This window comes from Typopeltis vanoorti, chromosome 20 (assembly GCF_054136105.1).
Source record: "Typopeltis vanoorti isolate ZY-2024b chromosome 20, IOZ_Tvanoo_1.0, whole genome shotgun sequence".
Lineage (NCBI taxonomy): Eukaryota > Metazoa > Arthropoda > Arachnida > Uropygi > Thelyphonidae > Typopeltis > Typopeltis vanoorti.
Window position 1 is genome coordinate 36067111 of NC_143568.1, and position 18674 is coordinate 36085784.

Sequence of the window (18674 nt, forward strand, 5' to 3'; positions counted from 1 at the left end):
CAGTATACTTAAGAAACGGTTGATAAGAATTGTGGAAGAAAAGCTTGGTGAAGAACAAGCTGGATTCAGGCCAAATAGAGGCTGTCAAGATCAGATTTTCACTTTACAACAAATAGTTGAGAAATCATGGAAACATCTGTATTTAAGTTTTGTAGATCTGGAAAAGGCATATGACAAGGTGCCAAGACAGAAGTTATTCAAAACACTACAATATATGGTATCAATGGAACATTATATCAAGCAATACTTAGTCTTTATGTGACTTTAAGTCAGTAGTTAGATTTGAAGGAAGTACAGGAAGATGGTTTAATGTTAAATCTGGTGCTGATCTTATGCTGATGCCCACTTTGTCAGCAACTTCTCGTAAAGTAAAACAACCATTTCCATGAATCACAGCATGAACTCTCTCGACATGGTCGTTATCTGTTAATGTGGAAGGTCATCCAGGCCTGGGATCTTCACTGACCAACATTCTGTCCTTTATAAAATGCTTAAACCACTCATAGCAATGTGTTCGGCCCATACAGTCCTCTGTGTTTGCTTGGTTCAGCAATTGAACTCTCTCCGTAAAATTTTTACCAAGTTTCCAGTAAAATTTCAGACACACACGCACACACATTTTTCTTTGAGCTCTTTCGTTGTCACTTTGTCACTAATCCAATTCTATACCTGGTGTCAGACAAGGATGTACATTATCCCCTGTGTTATTCATTATTTATATGGATCACATTATGAGGGAAAGTGGTATTAAACCTGATATCCAAATCAGAGATGTTAATGTCAGCTCTTTGCTTTATGTGGATGATGTTATACTTCTAAATAAATCCTACAAGTGTACAAGATTCCCTCACTAATCTGAATAACTGTTGTAATAGATATGGTATGAAAGTCAGCAATGTAAAATACAAAGACAAAAGCAGAAGCATTGAAAAAGTCAACTGCATTATAAATGGAGAACCTATCGAACAAGTGAAACATTTCAGCTATTTAGGCACAATTTTTAGTGAAGATGGTAAATTAAATATGGAAATAGACAAAAGAATCAACAAAGCTGGTATGGTAAGAAGTCAATTGAAATGTATATATAATAAAAGAGAAATTAGTCAAAATGCTAAATTAGCTATATACAGTGTTCAAACCAATTTTAACTTACGGATCTGAGAGCTGGGTCAAAAGTAAAACACTTGACCAAAGGCTAGAGACCGCAGATATGAGAAAGATTAGGGGCATGAATGGGAATGTCATATTAAAAATGAGAACATCGGGAAAGAACATGACACTGTCAGCATCAAAGAATGCAGTAGCAGAGCTAATCTTAGGTGATTAGATTAAATTTAAGATTAGAAAAACAAGTGTTCTCTGCCAGATTTGACACGAGAAAGACCCAGAAGAAGATAAAGGTATATAGGTTGATTGATACAGTAAAAAGTGCCTTAGAAGACAGAAATATAAGATATGATAATGTTGGAGTTTTGACAGGTAACAGGCTGCTTTGGATGAAAATTGTAGATAGGAAGTTAGTAATGATGTAAATTTTTTATGTAGTACAATCATATCCTGAACACCCCTTGAGGGTACAAGGCAGGAATTTGATGACGTAATGAGTTTCTGATATATCACCAAGTTTATAAATATAGATTTTCCATAAAGCTTAGCAATGCTGTACATCATCATATTATGCGAGGTGATTTCTAAAAAGAAGATAAACCTTTCTAGTTTTTTAGGAAAAGCCAGGCTTTTCTTGAATTTCTTGGGAATAAACTTCAAAAATTAATCTTTTCATTCATCCATCAGGCACTTAGTGGTTAGCCCTATACCTACCAAAGTGTCCTATGTCTGCAGATGCATGTGCTCATGGGGTTGGTTTGCCTTCTGGGAGACGAAAAACCTGAGTTTCCAGGTGATAAAACCCCTATCTCCATATGAGACTGGCTAACTGACCTTTCATCGAAAGAAGTGAATTAAAAGTTTCTCATGTCACGGACAGGAATCGAACCAAGGTCTTTCCAAGCAAAGGGCTTCGTCTATACTGACTGAGCTATGGCAGCTCCTTTTCTATACTGAGGTTAAAGAAAAACAGAAATAGATGTCAGTTAATTAAAAATTCATAGAAAAAATTTCCCTTATCCATTATTTTAAATAAGTTTTTAGGGTATTTTATTACAATAAAATTTTTACTCTTTGTTTTACTTGTGCCTATGCAGTGCAGTGTATGGAGGGATTTATTCATAATAAATCCCTTTTTTTTTTTCCAACCAAATCACTATTTTTAAATGGGCATATACATAACTAGTTTATAGGATGGCATGTAATTCATTTGCTACCATAATAATTAACTGCACCATCCATAATATCACAACTGTAAATCAGATATTTTATTTGTATCAAAACTATTAACTATTTCTATTCATGTCTATTCTTTCGCTAAGATGTGCCAGTCATATGCAAATAGTTCATATCTGATTAATGCAGACTAAATATAATTACGTACACCTTCAGTAATTTAAAAATACAAACAAATATAGAATTTTTCTTAATCATTGGTTACTTAACAGAGCTGGGAAAAAAAAAAAGAAAAAAGATTTTCCCCTTCTGTACAGCTTTGGTTTCTCTGGAAAGCACGTACAATAGTACTTGTGTGCACGTGTCTTTGTAGTAAGTTCCCAAGAAGATGGCAACGTGACGTTCGCCGAAATATCGGAAAGTATATATTAAAGTTTATTTAATCTATATTTCTAGTATACGCTGTCAATTCCTTAAATATTAGTAATCATGTTTAACCAGCGTATAAGCCTCTCAACAAGAATAATGATCATCCACGGAGATCGCTTCGCACGCAAGGCCCGCCATTAAGGCAAACTGAAGCTGAAATTATCCAGACAACTTAACCGTCTGGCATTCCTAAAACGCTGCCGGGATAATCATGTCATCCCGAACTGTGTTAAATTTAAACACCGCTTCATCTCACAGAAAGCTCTCCGTATTTACAACCGCGCTAGCCAGGCATTACTTCGGGAGCAAATTACCGCTACACGCGGTTCCCTAGCCGACATAAACAGTGCTATAACAACGCTAGAAAATGAACTTTCACTTACGCTGAATCACGAGCTTTGGTAGATCCTACATGACGTCTCGTGTACGGCAGCTAAAAAAGAATTTGAACGAGTACGAAGCCGACATATCAACAAGTTTGATAAATTAACAAAGAACTCGGCGTCCAAACTACAAACCAACACTGTTGTTAACCTATCATCAGCTACCTTAAAGCCAGAAGCACTCCACGCTCTGTCATGTGGTCACAACTTCGCCATTGCTCCTAGGAAATTACCGGCCGAGGAATTAATGATTCAAATTGAACGCGGGATTCGCCAACTTCCAAACCACATCGCCAACGATATCAGATTGGATGTAGCCTGTGTTCTCAATAAAGCAAAACCTCCAAAATCCAACATATCCAGTAGTGAATACAAGGCACTACAAGAATTGAAGAGAAACAAAAAAATAGTGATCACCAAAGCGGATAAGGGAAACGCCACTGTGGTACTCAATCTTAAAGACTACACAGGTAAGCTCAAGGCTTTATTATTAGATCGTTCCACTTACCTCCCCATTGATTACAATCCCACCAACTCACAAATTAGAAAACTCCATAGGCTCCTTAAGAAGGTCACTTCTTGGCCTGTGGAGATTACCAACAGACTAAAACCCTATAACTCTAGACCCCCCCCCCCACATATATGGGCTCCCAAAAATACACAAAGAAAATGTGCCATTACGTCCCATAGTGGATGGCATTGATTCTTCCCCCACTTACAAACTAGCCAAGCATTTAGCCAAAGCGCTCTCACACTATACTGGCAATACACCATCACACATAAAAAACTCAGCCCACTTCAAAGCCAGTATAGAAAACCTTACACTCCAACATAATGACATAATGGTCAGTTTTGATGTCTCCTCCCTATTCACGAATGTCCCCCTCAAAGAAACCATAGAGCTAATCCTAGCTAAATTTCCTCCCGATATCTCAGTCCTATTTCAGTTTACAATGAACTCAGGCTATTTCGTTTGGCAGGAAAAATTCTACAAACAGATAGAGGGGACAGCCATGGGTTCACCACTTTCCCCACCCTTGGCCAACTTCTTCATGGAGATGTTTGAAGAGAAAGCCTTAAACTCAGCCCCACAAAAACCTACCATATGGCTTCGCTACGTTGATGATGTTTTCGCTATTTGGCCACATGGCCCGGATTCACTCCTCTCCTTCCTAACACACTTGAACAACCAACACCCTAGAATCAAATTCACCCTGGAAAAAGAGGAAAACAATAACCTCCCCTTCCTAGACACACTAGTCACCCGCCAACCTGATGGAACCTTGGTTTTCTCAGTTTATAGAAAACCCACCCATACAGGCAGATACATTCACCAACAATCCTACCCACCCCCCTCACAACAATATGGAGTTATTAAAACATTATTCAACAGAGCAAAAATAATCTGTTCTAATGATCAAGCCCTAACCACTGAACTAAATCACATCCGTGACACTTTCTCAGCCAACGGCTACCCCCTCCAAAAAATACTTAACCCAGTTATCCACAACCCACCACCCCCTCCCCTTCACAAAAAAGATTACTCTAAATCCATCACTATTCCCTACATCAGAGGCACTTCGGAAAAAATCAATAAAATCCTAAAAAAACATGACTTGACCACTTGTTACAGACCACATAGAAAACTGGCATCCCTTATCTGCTCCACCAAAGACCAACCACTTTCCCTAGACCTACCTGGTGTATACCAGGTCCCTTGCAGCTGTAAACTGTCCTACTTTGGCCAAACAGGCAGGACAGCAAATATCAGAATCTCAGAACACAAGGATTACATCCGATTTCACCAGTACAGCCACTCTGGGCTTGCAGACCACGCTCTGGATACTCGCCACAGAATAAGATGGAAGAAAGCCACAGTAATACACCGCAGCAAGTTCAAGTATGAAAGACTATTCATGGAATCAGCCTCGGCCCTTAGGAACATGCCAAACCTCAACAAATTTGGATGCATGAAACTGTCCCAAATTTGGGAAACTTTTATCAGAAGAACTTCAGCCCAAAGGCCAAGAACTACCAATATAGCCCGCCAGGGGGCACCATCAGGACTTTAGGAAAACGCTAGCTTCCTAGCTTCAGTCTCATTTGCTGTTATTAGTACTTGTGTGCACGTGTCTTTGTAGTAAGTTCCCAAGAAGATGGCAACGTGACGTTCGCCGAAATATCGGAAAGTATATATTAAACTTTATTTAATCTATATTTCTAGTATACGCTGTCAATTCCTTAAATATTAGTTATCATATTCATTCATAATTACTATTAAGGCTTTTAATTCATGATGGCATCAAAATATAAAAGTGATGAGCAATTTCTTAAGCAATTTATTTATATCTAAAGAATTGCATGCCCCCCCCCCCCAAAATCAAAAAATCATCTGTGTTTTTTTTTTTTTTTTAGAAGCCCCCATAACTTGATCAGTAATGATAACTCTGAATGGCAAGACCCTGGCCTGAAAACTGTCTAACATGCAAATAACCTTTATAAAGACTTTTCTAAGTGAAGATAGTCAGTTTTATGCAAATAATGGTAAGGTTCTTCATTCCATCATAGCTAAAATTTTATGAAGCCATGAGAGGACAGTGATCCTAACAAGGGAAATATGGAAATTTTTTTCACGGGCAGCAAATTCAAGAGAAAAAGATGAAAGCAGTATTCCACAATGAGCTCTGATTAATATAATGAACATTAAGACTACATGATATAAAAATTAAGAAAAATAATCACAAACAACCCTATATAACCAAGTATGAGAAAAGATATACACAGAGCAATTACGCTTCGACCATACTTTTCTTCAGATCTGCTAACAAAAAGAGTACAGACTACTTATAAGTTTATGTCCAAAAGGATTCCTGTAATGAACTGGATCACAATTTTCAGTTAACAGTCTCTTTGCTGAAATGTCTACAAAAAGAGGAACAGTTGCAGCAGCTTCAGATGTAATGAGATTCAACAAGAAAGGACTCCATCATGAAAATTAGGAAAATATAAAATATGAATAAATGGGTGCATTTATTTAATTCAGTGCTACAACAGTGAATTAAATAGATGCATCAAAGCAGCAGCAAAAGTTATTCAAGTCCCATTTCTTCTAAACTATAATCCTCCTAAAGCATTACTATTATGTTTGGCCTGCTATACCTAGTGGCTAGTCTGCAGAATAAATATTTTAAAGCTACACATACGAAAATAAAAAAAAAATGCTGGGTATTTCCATGATGTAATTCTGAAAACATCACTCGTACTACATGCTTGAAAAAATAGAAGAAAAATAACCAAAAAATGGGAGGGGGGGAAGAAACATTATACTTCAAGCTTTCCATAAGCAAAGTTGTGGTATTACACAGAGATCCAGCATTTTCTCTGAGGGGTGTGGGAAGAACACCTCAATCACTATCTACATTTGTTCACTCAGATAGTTTTCCCCATTCTGATGGTCTAAAGGACAATGGGCTATGGATCCATTCAGAGCTACTTACAGGTCCATCAATGTGATGGTGCAGGAAGAGGATTTGGTTGCTGCAAACTGACTGGACTTCACAAAAGTTTAGCACACTCCATTGTGTTGGCAAGAACATCAGTTCAATCATTTTGAGACTTCTGAGATTTAACTCTAGGCAATGAAATTATGCAATCTACATTCACTAAAGAATATAGTTAATCATTATAAAAGAAACCATGTTACCATTTTAGACTACCTCATCATTAAGCTTCCAGATGGATCTTTAAACTTTTCTGCATTCACTTTTACAGGAAAATACATCCACAGACCCCTATCATCCAGGCAGCTTTTGGCTGTCTTGATGATGATGATGAGAGCCAACATTATTTGCCCTATCTTCTTGTTTCAAGAATATGACCAATTCAGGCGACCTTATCTCTCTTAATAGTTTCTACTGAAAAATAATTCCAGAAGTTCTACAAAAATATGGACCCAGGCACCAGTATTAGATGAGATCCTCTGATTTTTTATTCCCTATCTGAAAGGCATCTCTGAAAAGACAGCACATATCCTAAGAAAATTCAAACACTCTACATCATTTTCTACCACAAGAAAAATATCCCTTATCTTATGTATGCTCAAAGATGATGTCTATTCCATGGTATCTCTGAGGAATTATAAAACTGTTTTTTGTTGCACAGTTTGAACAATTAAGGACAAACTGGATGTATTGCTGAATATGAAATAATATACACATGGATTAAATCTGTTTCTTCAATCTAGGAAGTCTAACCTAGCTGTTCAAAAGTGATCTAGAAATCATGTGATTGGATGGAACCAAATGATCATGATGTTTTATCAGTTATTTCAAATATGAGACTTTTCAAGTCTTGCAAAGCTTTCCTTCATTAATTGAATTATAATACGAATGATCCTATTGTTCTATGCCTATCTCAAGGATATGAAAGATTTAAAATTTAAGACTGAATAATTATAAGGCTGCATAAGAATCAAAACTAGCTAACTAAAAGGAGTCCTCCATGTAAAGAATTATGAAAACTGACCAAGAGTTGGAGTCAATGTCTGATCCCTACAATCTCTTGCTGCACATCGATCTTGGGTATGTACTAGTTAGTGAACAAAAAAAAGAGGACCTGGAATTTGGGACTTAGTTGACAAATAATATTCTGTACTAGCTTAAACCAGAGAAAAGTGAAACAATATGATCAAATGCTACGTGAGGTGAACACAGCAGGTTAAACAAGCTCTCCATTTGTGTGTGTCTGGGAAACCAGGGTGAACAGTTAAAGGCAGCAACTAAGATAACCTCAAAGGAACTAAGAATAGACATTATTAGCTTAAACATGAGAAGGAGATCAGGAATAAAAGAAATATAACTGGTGTTATATCAACATGGTAACAGAATAAAGTAGAAAACAAATGCGAGACACATGCAAATAATAATAATAATAATAATTATTAATAATACACTGGCAACTCAATGAGTTCTTAGACTCATCAAGGGAGGTGCTAAACATCATGCCAAGCACTATCTAACATTTGCATTGTATCTATCATACTTTGCTTTGAACTTATTCACAGTCAAGCCAGTTGGCTATGAATGGAACCAAGTGACTCTGGCAACCTATTCTACTTATTCACCACTCTCCAAGTAAAAAATATAGTCCTCACACCCCTGCTAACTACACTCTTGCTCAATTTCCAAGAATAGTCCTAAATTTTCCCATCACCAGACATGTTCAGAAAATTTTCTGCTGTATTAATCTTGTAAAAACCCTTCAGTAATTTGCATTTTTCAATCATATCACCCCTTTTCCACCTTTCAACCAATTTCAGTAAGCTACAAATCTTCATCCTATCCTCATAAGGCTCATTCCATAGACTGGCCATCTTAATCACACCTCTGGATCTTTCCACCTCCCTCTCATCTCTAAGAAACCCAGGTGACCAGATCTGTGCGCAGTGGTCAAGATGGGGGTCTCACCAAGGCCCTATAAAGAGGCATAATAACCTGCTTATTTCTGCTTGTCAGGGCCTTCGGTAACCAACAAAGAAGGCATCTGGTCCTGATGGTATCCCACCTATTGTGTTAAAAAATTGTGCCCCAGAACTAATGCCTATCCTGTATTGCATCTTCAATCTATCCTATTCAACTGACATCTACCCTACAACATGGAAGCAGGTCAACATCCAGCCCATCCCAAAGAAAGGTGATAAAAGTCAACCAACAAATTGCCGTCCAACTACTCTCACTTCTGCTCTCTCTAAAATTATGGAGAAAGTCATTAACAACCACCTAGAGTCATACCAACTAATCAATGACCTGCCACTCACAATCTACAGCTGATCTTGCTTTCACCACCCACCTCTAGGTTCAAAGCCATGAAGAAATTTGGAGAAATTCAAGTGGTTGTCCTCAACATTTCAAAGGCATTTGATCAGATTCGGCACAGGGGCTTACTTAACAAACTTATGCTAAGTTTGTTAAGTAAGCCCCTTACAGAGTGTGGAAGGCAGACCATAGGATGGTCTGCCTTCCACACTCTGCAACTAGATTGCCAACTTTCTCACTTGTAGCTCACTACATGTCATGGTGGACGGTGCACTCTCCTCAGATTTCCCCACCCATGCAGGAGTACCCCTGGATTCTGTTCTTTCACCCACTCTCTTCCTCATGTATATAAATGATGTGCTCTCTCAGACTTACTTCACACTATCCATAGCTTTGCTGATGACAGTACACTCCATTCCTTCTTTTCATTAGACAAACCTTGCAGCGCTCAAGTATTAGACCTCTCAAGATCTACCATGACCAGTTACCTGAATTCAGATCTCCTAGTTATCTCAGTGGGGCAAGGACGACCTTGTAAACTTCAATGCCACTAAAACTTAATTCCTGTCTGATCTCTTGCAAGAAAGAACTCACATCCCTCACTCCCTACCTTCAATAATACTGAGATATCCAAACACGATCAGATTTCTCTACTTGAACTGACCTGCACCTCCAATCTTAAGCCCAAATCTGCCCAGCCATAGAATATTGCTTCCATGTTTGGGGTAGAGTACCAAAATCCTCTCTAAGATTGCTCGATTCTATCCACAAAAGGACAATCTGGCTAATTAATGATCTGTCTCTCACATACGTTCAGTTTCTGTCTTATGCCTCTTCTACATATATTTTCATGGACAGTGCTTTGCTGAATTGGCCAATATGATTCCTCCCCTCCCCTCCAAATTCATTAAAACAAGAGCCAATGTCCCTTTACAATCCATCTTAAAACACATCAAACCAACTTCACTGCCTTCTCTTTCATTCCATCTACTTCTGTCCACTGGAACAGTCTCAACCACTCTACCTTCCCCATAGATTACAACCCTCAGCTGTTCAAGCAAAATGTAAACAGATTCCTCTTGCCCACACATGCAGCACTAATTTATTATGGGTCTTGTGGCCTTTCACACGTGGATCAAATAAAAACGATTAATCTGATGAGCTATTTTAGCCACCTTTGCAATATATACTCTCTAAACTTGAATTCTATCTACTAACAACCACTCCCCCTCAAATTCTGGGTTTTATCATTTTCCTGGAGTACAGTTCCATCAAACTGAACATCCATTCTCCTTTGCCCATCTACACCCTCTGTCCAAAAAGAAACCGAACTATTGATAGAATAAAACACAGGCCAATTATAATTATTCAAATCATTTATTTCAATCAATATACTCTCCCTCAGCTTCGATACAGCATTTGGCACAGTCAATTAATTCGTTAAATGAGTTTTTTTATATCGGTTTCTGGGATACTGTTGAGGGTTGTGGTTACTGCCGCTTGAACGTTTTCAATGATGTCGTATTATCGCTTTCCTTTCATCGGCAAATGAAGTCGGGGGAAGAGAAAGAAGTCACAGGGTGCTAAATCAGGTGAATACGGCGAATGATCCAACACACAAACTTGGTTTTTGCTCAAAAACTGTCTCACAATGTTCAAACGATGAGATGGTGCATTATCGTGCAAAAGTGACCAATTCTCACTATCAATCGCTTCAAAACTTCAAGATAAAACTTGCCATTGACCATTTGGTCTGCGGAACAAATTCTTTGTGAATAATGCCATTGGAATCATAGAAACAAATCAGCATTGTCTTTACTTTTGACTTCTCCAAGAAATCTTTTTTCAGATGCCCCTCTTCTGGTGGTCTCCACTCAGCACTCTGGCGCTTTGTTTCAGACTCATACTCAAAATACCATGTTTCATCACTAGTAACGATCATTTCAAGGAAGTTTGAGTCCTTAGCAGTGGTTTTAATGAGGTCCTTGCAGTGTTCAATTGGATACATTTTTTGGTCGTTGGTCAACTTGTGGGGAACAAATCACGAATTCAATTTACGAAGGCCCAAACTCTCGGTCAAAATGTTGTGCACAGTTGATTTTGGAATCCATAATTCATCTTCAATCAATCTCACGGATGATTTTCGGTTTTCTTTGATGATATCATGCACTTTTTGGATGTTAACTTCGCTCAGTCCAATTTTTGGATGGCCTGGCTTTTCGTCGTCCTCAAGCGTCTCACAACCACTTTGAAATTGCTTAAACCACTCGTAAACTTGAGTACAGGACAAGAATTCATCACCGTATGCTTTTTGAAGCATTTGATGAGTTTCGGTAAAACATTTACTAAGTTTAACAGAAAAGTCAATCACAGCTCTCTGTTTGAAACTCATTTTCCAACGGTTCATCAAAACACACTATCACTCGGCTTCTAATGAAACAAATGTCATAAACAGTTGATATAATACTAATGAAGGTTACTGCTTTCAACAACAAAAAAGATACAACAGGTGGTGCCACTAGTTTCTTCTATTTTTGAAAAGTTCAGTTTCTTTTTTGGACAGAGGGTGTATTTTAATCATCCTACAAAATTTTAACATCTTTACAGACTACTGCTCTACCCAATTTTACATCATCGGCAAACAACTGAATAGTTCCTCCCAGATCATTTCCTGTATTGTTCATGTACAAATTGAATAAATTACTCTCTGATATTGCTCCATCAACCACCTTCTTATTCACTTAAACTTTATATCCATCCCCATGTGCTGCAATTTAATGATTAAAATTCCATGCAGTACCCCATGGAAAGACTTTGCAAAGTCCAGCAGTATCACTGTAAACCAATTCCTTTATCCAACTTAGCTGTTACTGCATTATAAAAGATGAGCAAGTTAGGGAGGCATGACCTATCCTTCACAAAACCATGTTACTTCCCATATAGTATCCTCTTCCTGTATTTTGCTCTTTACCAACTTCAAAAATACCTTGACCATGACTCTTGAGATGCAGATTGGTTGATTTTATGAAACTAATTTCTCATTCTTCCATCTCCTTGGGAAAATCCAAAGCTGAGACTTACACAATGTGGACAAAGGCACTGCCAATTCCCTAGCACCTTTTCATAAAATTCAAGGATGGGGTGGGATGTTATCCCATATTTGTATTCATATTAAGATTTCGTAATACCCTATGCACCTCCAGTTCATTTACCTCTATTTCCATTTAACCCCTTACCTCTCTTGTTACCACAATATTTCCTCCTGGATGATATACTCTTGCAAAATGTTCATTTAGTAATTGAACTAATTCATCTGATTCAGTTACACTCTACCATTATATCAGGATTATCGAATGTAGATCATGAGAGCAGGTTTAGAATATGTGTTAAATAGACTGTTAACAGGAGAAAGAGGGGTGATATGATAGATGTCTATAAACTTCTGAATGGGTGCTATAGGATATCATCTAATTAAATTTTTCATTATATGGAAGGCAGGGAAAGAACAAGGGTGCATCCATGGAAATTAAATGTTTGCAGTTAAAAGAGGAGAAAGAGTTAGATTTTTCTCTCAGAGACCAGTGAGTGAGTGAGTGGAACAGTCTACTTCTTGTTATTATGAGTGCATCTAGTGTGAATAAGTTCAAGAGAGAGTATGGGTGATGTATAACCTCCCTCAATAAGTCCTTGGAGGGAGGTCTCTGGTAATAATAATTCAAGTGTTATGTGTTTGACATTGTTATAGCTTATTCATTTCAGCAATGTTACTTTATTGCTTTTCTCTTTCATGTATGAATAAATTTACACACTCACTGTTGAAGATGCTCTTTTCCATAACTGGCACGATTTAACTTGAACCTTTTGGGCTAGAAAAATGAAAGAAAGTTTGTAATACAGTTTTGAAAAGTATACACATATGTAGCATCTATTATAATAATTATCTGCACACGTATATTAGGCAATAATGATATGATAATTAGCTTGTGCATTGGTCCAATTATCTATATACTGATGATTGAAAGTGTCAGTATAATTACTGTTATAATAAATCTTCCAAACAATGATTTTTTAATAAGGATCAGAACTAGTGGATAAAACTAAACTCAGTGTCCTAAAATACATAGTAGTTCAGGACACCGAGTTAAAAAACTGAAATTTTTTTTAACAGCAGGACATTAGGCTGTTTGTTAACAGTACACATCAAAGCATAAGCTTGGCCAAGTATTGTTCTAAAGGAGTAAAAAATGAAAAAAAAAAAAAAAAAAAAAAAATTGTGAATTGAATATAAACAGCCAGAATGGACAAGCTGTTAACATTATTATTTTTAATATGAAAATCATGCCCACGAAAGAATGGGAAGCGTAACAAATAATATTAATGAGATGTGCTAAGGATCAAATAACCCAAGAACCCTGCTCTGTCACTTCAGGTGACCAAATAGACAGTGGCAGTCTTACACAGAGCAATGAAAATCAGTAACCATCTAAGTTAGGATGCATCTGGTCTTAAAATGATGGTTCTATCCCAATTTTGGTAAATTAATTTAGCCATATCTGTTAAGATTTGAATAAATATTTTATTGCTACTGACCTCTCAAAATAATCTCTTCAAACTTTTAACAATTTCTTTAAATTAAGGATGCCAAAAAATTACATTCTTGTTTAATCCTTTATCCAAGTGAAGTATCTTCATAACTAGTCTGTAAGTAGTCTTGTATATATTTAATAACGTCTACATATAATTTTCTTACATCTGGTCCTGTGTGGGATGTATAGAGTTTAGTCTGACACTCCTGACTTGCCATAATGGCAGCAAATATATTGTTATACTCCAAGGCAAATGTTAAAGGATATTTCTGGTTATCCATAGTAGATCAAGCTATCAGGCACAGGAAAGTTTAACAGTTTGTTTGTTAAACTGTCCTGTGATGAGGTTTGTTAGGATGATGTATGATCTGAATGCTTTGTGGGTATTATAATAATTAATACTTGATCTTCTCAGATGCATCTCAAATATATTATTATTATTGTATGGGCACCTCCATGGAGTCTGAAGACTCATTGCGGGAGACCCAAAATATCCACACAATCTATCATACCTCTCCTTGAACCAATTAACAGACAAAACACTCACAACTGACTTTGGCAACCCATTCCACTCATTCACAACTCTCTGAGGATGACTCATTGTTCTGGCCCCTAAAGCCAAGTGCTGAAACATTTCCTCTACATCAATCCTATAAAACCTTTTAAGCAACTTATATGTTTCTATCATATACCTCTTTTTCTCCTATCAACCAACTTCTGCAATAAACACACTCTCAATCTATCTTCATAGGGAACATTCCACACACCACCTTGGTCACTGACCTCTGAATCTTCTCCACTGCTTCCTCATTCCCACGAGACCCAGAAGACCAGACTTGACCACAATAATTCAGATGTCGATGTATCAAGGCCTTATAAAGAAGAAGAAGAATAACTTCCTTATCTCTACTTGTTAACGTGTTCTTCAATAGCCAAGTAATCTTATGAGCTACCTTAGCAATATGTCCTCTAAACTTTAACTCTGTCTAACACCACTCCTAAATCTCCAACTTCATCTATTTACTGAAGTACAGTACCATCAACGTGATACAGAGCTTGTAATGTGTTTACCCCAAAATGCATAACTTTACATTTTTCTACATTAAAATGACACCCGTTATCTTTTGCCAACACTGACAGTCTATATAAATCATCCTGCAAGCTCCCCACATCAACTTTATTAACTATTACTCTACCTAACTGTGCATCATCAACAAAAAACTGAATATTTCCTTTCAGTTAATTTCCTATATCATTTATGTACAAATTAAACATCAATGGTCCTGGCACCGAACTTTGCAGCACACCACTAGCCACCTGTTTTCGCCTTCATTGTGCCTCTCCATATACCCCTTTTTTGATATCTGTCCAGCAGCCGCCCTTTTATCCACATAACAGGTGTCATATCCATCCTCATCTGTTCTAATTTGTGTAACAGAGTTCCATATGTATTCAGTCAAATGTCTTTGCAAAATCCAGCAGAATCAGCATGTAGCCATTTTCTTTATTCAACTCTGCTGTTACTCGATTATAAAAAGTTAGTAAATTACTAAGGCATGACCAACCCTTCACAAAGCCATGTTGCCCCTCATACAGTATATTTTTATCCAACCATTCTTGAATTCTCTTTTTGATCAATTTTTCTGGTATTTTTATTTTTATCAGTATCTCAGGCATGGAGATACTGATTGGTCTCTAATTTGTTAGAGCAGTCTTAGAAACCCCTTTATGCTAGGGAAATATTTGGTCCTTTCTCCACTCCCTTGAAACTCTACCAGAGCTGAGACTTAAATTAAAGAGCCTAGTCAGAGCCATTGCCAGTTCCCTTGCACATTCTTGTGAAACCCAAGCAGATATCACATCTAATCCCACAGCTGTATTTACACCAAGAGTCTGCAATATCCCAAGAACTTCAAATTCGTCCACCTCTCTTCCCACATTAGTGTCTGTCACATATGTTAAAGGAGAAAAAACTTCACTAGGATGATATACTCTTACAAAGTGGTCAGTCAATAACTCAACTATTTTATCTGCTTCTGTAAGCTCTTGACCATCATCGCTCATTAAGATTAATCTCCGATTGTCATTATTCCTGTCACTTGCTACATAACAAAAGAACTCTTTGGAATTTACTTTGGTCTGCTTGGTTAGATTCTTCTCAATCTAATTTTGCATTTCTTGCCATGCTGATCATCTTTCTTGCCCGAGCATTATATTGTTCATTACTTTGCTGGTTTCATGTTGCAGGCTTAATGGATTGTATACAGCACTCAGAAAGGATTAAAACAAAACTTTTTCCTATATTTCATCTCAGTCACCGAGACATCTTTAGGAATTACAAAAAACTAATGTAACATATACACAAATATCAGGCAATACTAAGCCCCAATTGGGTGACTTAAAGTCCTATCTAGGTGGAGTGTCCTCTAAGCAGTTGTAAGTGGCCTGGAATGTAAAGTGGAATCTTTGATGATAAGTGTTTCCTAAATCGTAGAAAGCTTAATGCAACCATATTTATTAAGATTTGGTTTATTTCTGAGAGCTGCTACTGCTGATTCTAAAAATAGTCTATCTTTTTTTGAATTTGCTGTGGCGGAGCATGGTGATTTTTTCCGTGAGATCCTGTGGGTTGTATCCAAGACATGGTCAGCCAGGCCGAACTGACCATAGTCGTGGTTGCAGATTTACAACTTCTGTTCCTCCAGGCGGATGGTTGCTGATCTGCCTGTCTGCCCAAAGTACGCCAGCCAGCTTACAGGACCAGGGTACTTTATAAACTCCAGGTGCTGAGAGAGAGGAGGGAGCTGATCTTTTGTAGAACGGATAAGGGTAGCAAGTTTGATGTGTGGCTTAAATGCTGTGTGAAGGTTGTACTCTTTTAAAATCTTGACTATTTTTTCTGATATGACACAGATGTAGTTTGGCATTTCCAAACTCTTTCTGAAGAGAAGACCTGCGAATGGGGAGGAACTGATTTTTTTTTAATACTGTAATCGCTGTAGCCATTGGAGAGGAAAGTGTTGTGCATATGGTCAAGCTCAGTTGTAAGGGAGGTTCCACTGGAACAGAGATTGTGGGCTCTCTTGGTTAGATTTTTAATAATGCCATATTGTTGAGGTGGTGGGAGAATTTGTGAATGTATCTGCCTCTGTGCATAGGTTTTCTATATACAGTGAATGAAAGTGTACCATTAAGAAGGCGTGTAACTAAGGTGTCTAGGATGGGTAAACAATTGTTCTTTTCCTTTGCCATCGTAAACTGGATTCTTGGATATAGGCTGTTGAGGTGACTGAGGAAGGAGTCTAATGTGTCTGGGCCATGAGGCCAAATAGAGAACACATCATCTACATATCTTAGCCAGATAGAAGGTTTGAAATTGGCTGAGTCTATGGCTCGTTTTTCAAAATTTTCCATATAAAAATTAGCAGGAGGAAGGGAACCATGGTGGTTCCCTCTATCTGCTTGTAGATTTTGTTTTTCCAAGAAAAATAACCAGAATTGATGGCAAAGGAAAAGAGATCTAAGATGTCAGAAGGTAAAACGTTTTCTAAGAGTGTTAAGGTATCAATTAAGGAAATATTGGTAAACAGCGAGGAGATGTCAAAGCTTACCAATATGTCTGTGTTATTTAAGGTTTAGATTTTCTATTAGGGTTTTAAAATTGGTAGAGTTTTTTATATAGAATGTGGAAAGTGTCCAATGGGGGGGGGGGGGGACAGAAAGGTTTGGGTTTTTTTCATAATGTCCGGTGGCGAGGAAGATACTTTTTTACTTTTTTTGACTGTGTTTTTGTGGGTTCCTGTTCTAGTGGAATGTAGGTAGAGTGATCTCGGAGGATAATCTCCATTTTTCAATTGTATTCCGTGGCATTACCCTTATTAGATCTGGTGACAATAATACTTTTTTCTTTCCATAATTTCCTGAGAGCAGTGTGTTGGCCAGATGATAATTACTTTTTGGAGGTAAAGACTGGGCGAGGATGTTGGCGAAGTCAAGTCTGATGTTATTTGCTATCTCCGTCGCTAAGTAACAGATCCCAAGTTTGATATGATGCACTACATCAAGTACACTTCTTTTGGAGCGTTTTGATATGTTTATTTTTTGAAATTCTTTCTGTGCAGAAGCTTCTGAGATGCCAGAGAAAAATGGACCAAAGTTCAGGGTTAAGTACAGCGGAGAGCTCTGATTGTAAGGAACCAATGGCAGAACACAAGTCATACATTGCAACCACAACTATGGTGAGTCAGGCCTGGCTGACCATGTCTTAGATACAACCCACAGGATCTCATGGGAAAAAATCACCATGCTCCACCACAGCAAATTCAAAAAAAGAGAGACCATTTTTAGAATCAGTAGCCGCTCTCAAAATTCAACCAAATCTTAATAATAGTTGCATTAAGCTTCCTAAGATTTGGGAAACACTTACCATCAGAGATCCCACCTTACATTCCAGGCCACCTACAACCACCCTTAGAGGACATTCCACCTAGATAGGACTTTAGAGTCACCCAATTGGTTGGGCTTAGTATTGTGTGGTATTTGTGTATATGTTACATTATTTTTTTTTGTAATCCCTGAAGATCTCTCAGTGACCGAGACGAAATATAAGAAGTATTAAATTTTGTTTTAATCCTTTCTGAGTGCTGTATATAATCCATTAAGCCTCCGACATGATGTCCTCACAGCACTTAAGCCTCTACATACGAATATTCTGCTGGTCGCCTTTCTCTTTATATACCCTCTACGGCATTTTCTTCTTCTGCAGTTCATGCTTAATAATATTACTCATCCATCTAACTCCTACCTGATTAGCTCTCCATACCTTAGGTAAACAATTTAATACTGTTTCCTCTAATTGACCCTTAACTATCTTCCATGCACTATTAATATGTTTATCCTGCAGTGTTTTATGACATGGCACAGATTTAAGCTTCTTCCTAAGCTTGTCATAATCATCTGCCTTGTAGTTCCATATACCCCTTCTTGACAGAATATTCCTTATTTTGTACAATCTCTGAAATCAAGACCACATGGTCACTTTCACCAATCAAAGACAATGTTATGGATAACTCTTCTGATTCTATGACTAGGTCCAATACTCTCACACCTCCTAGTCCCCTACATCACATGCTGCCTCAAATCATTATCTTGCAGTAGGTGTATGAATTCTATTTCTTTCC

General features: G+C 37.5%; 1 protein-coding gene across 3 annotated transcripts in view; it reads right to left on the minus strand.

The window, feature by feature from the left end:
* Positions 1 to 18674, minus strand: part of Secp43 (tRNA Selenocysteine associated protein) — a 267297-nt gene that overhangs the window by 138710 nt on the left and 109913 nt on the right. For all 3 annotated transcript variants that reach the window (XM_090409764.1, XM_090409762.1, XM_090409763.1), the window contains exon 5: positions 12722 to 12774. In XM_090409764.1, coding sequence (XP_090265890.1) covers positions 12722 to 12774 — 53 coding nt within the window. The remainder of the gene's footprint in view (positions 1 to 12721; positions 12775 to 18674) is intronic.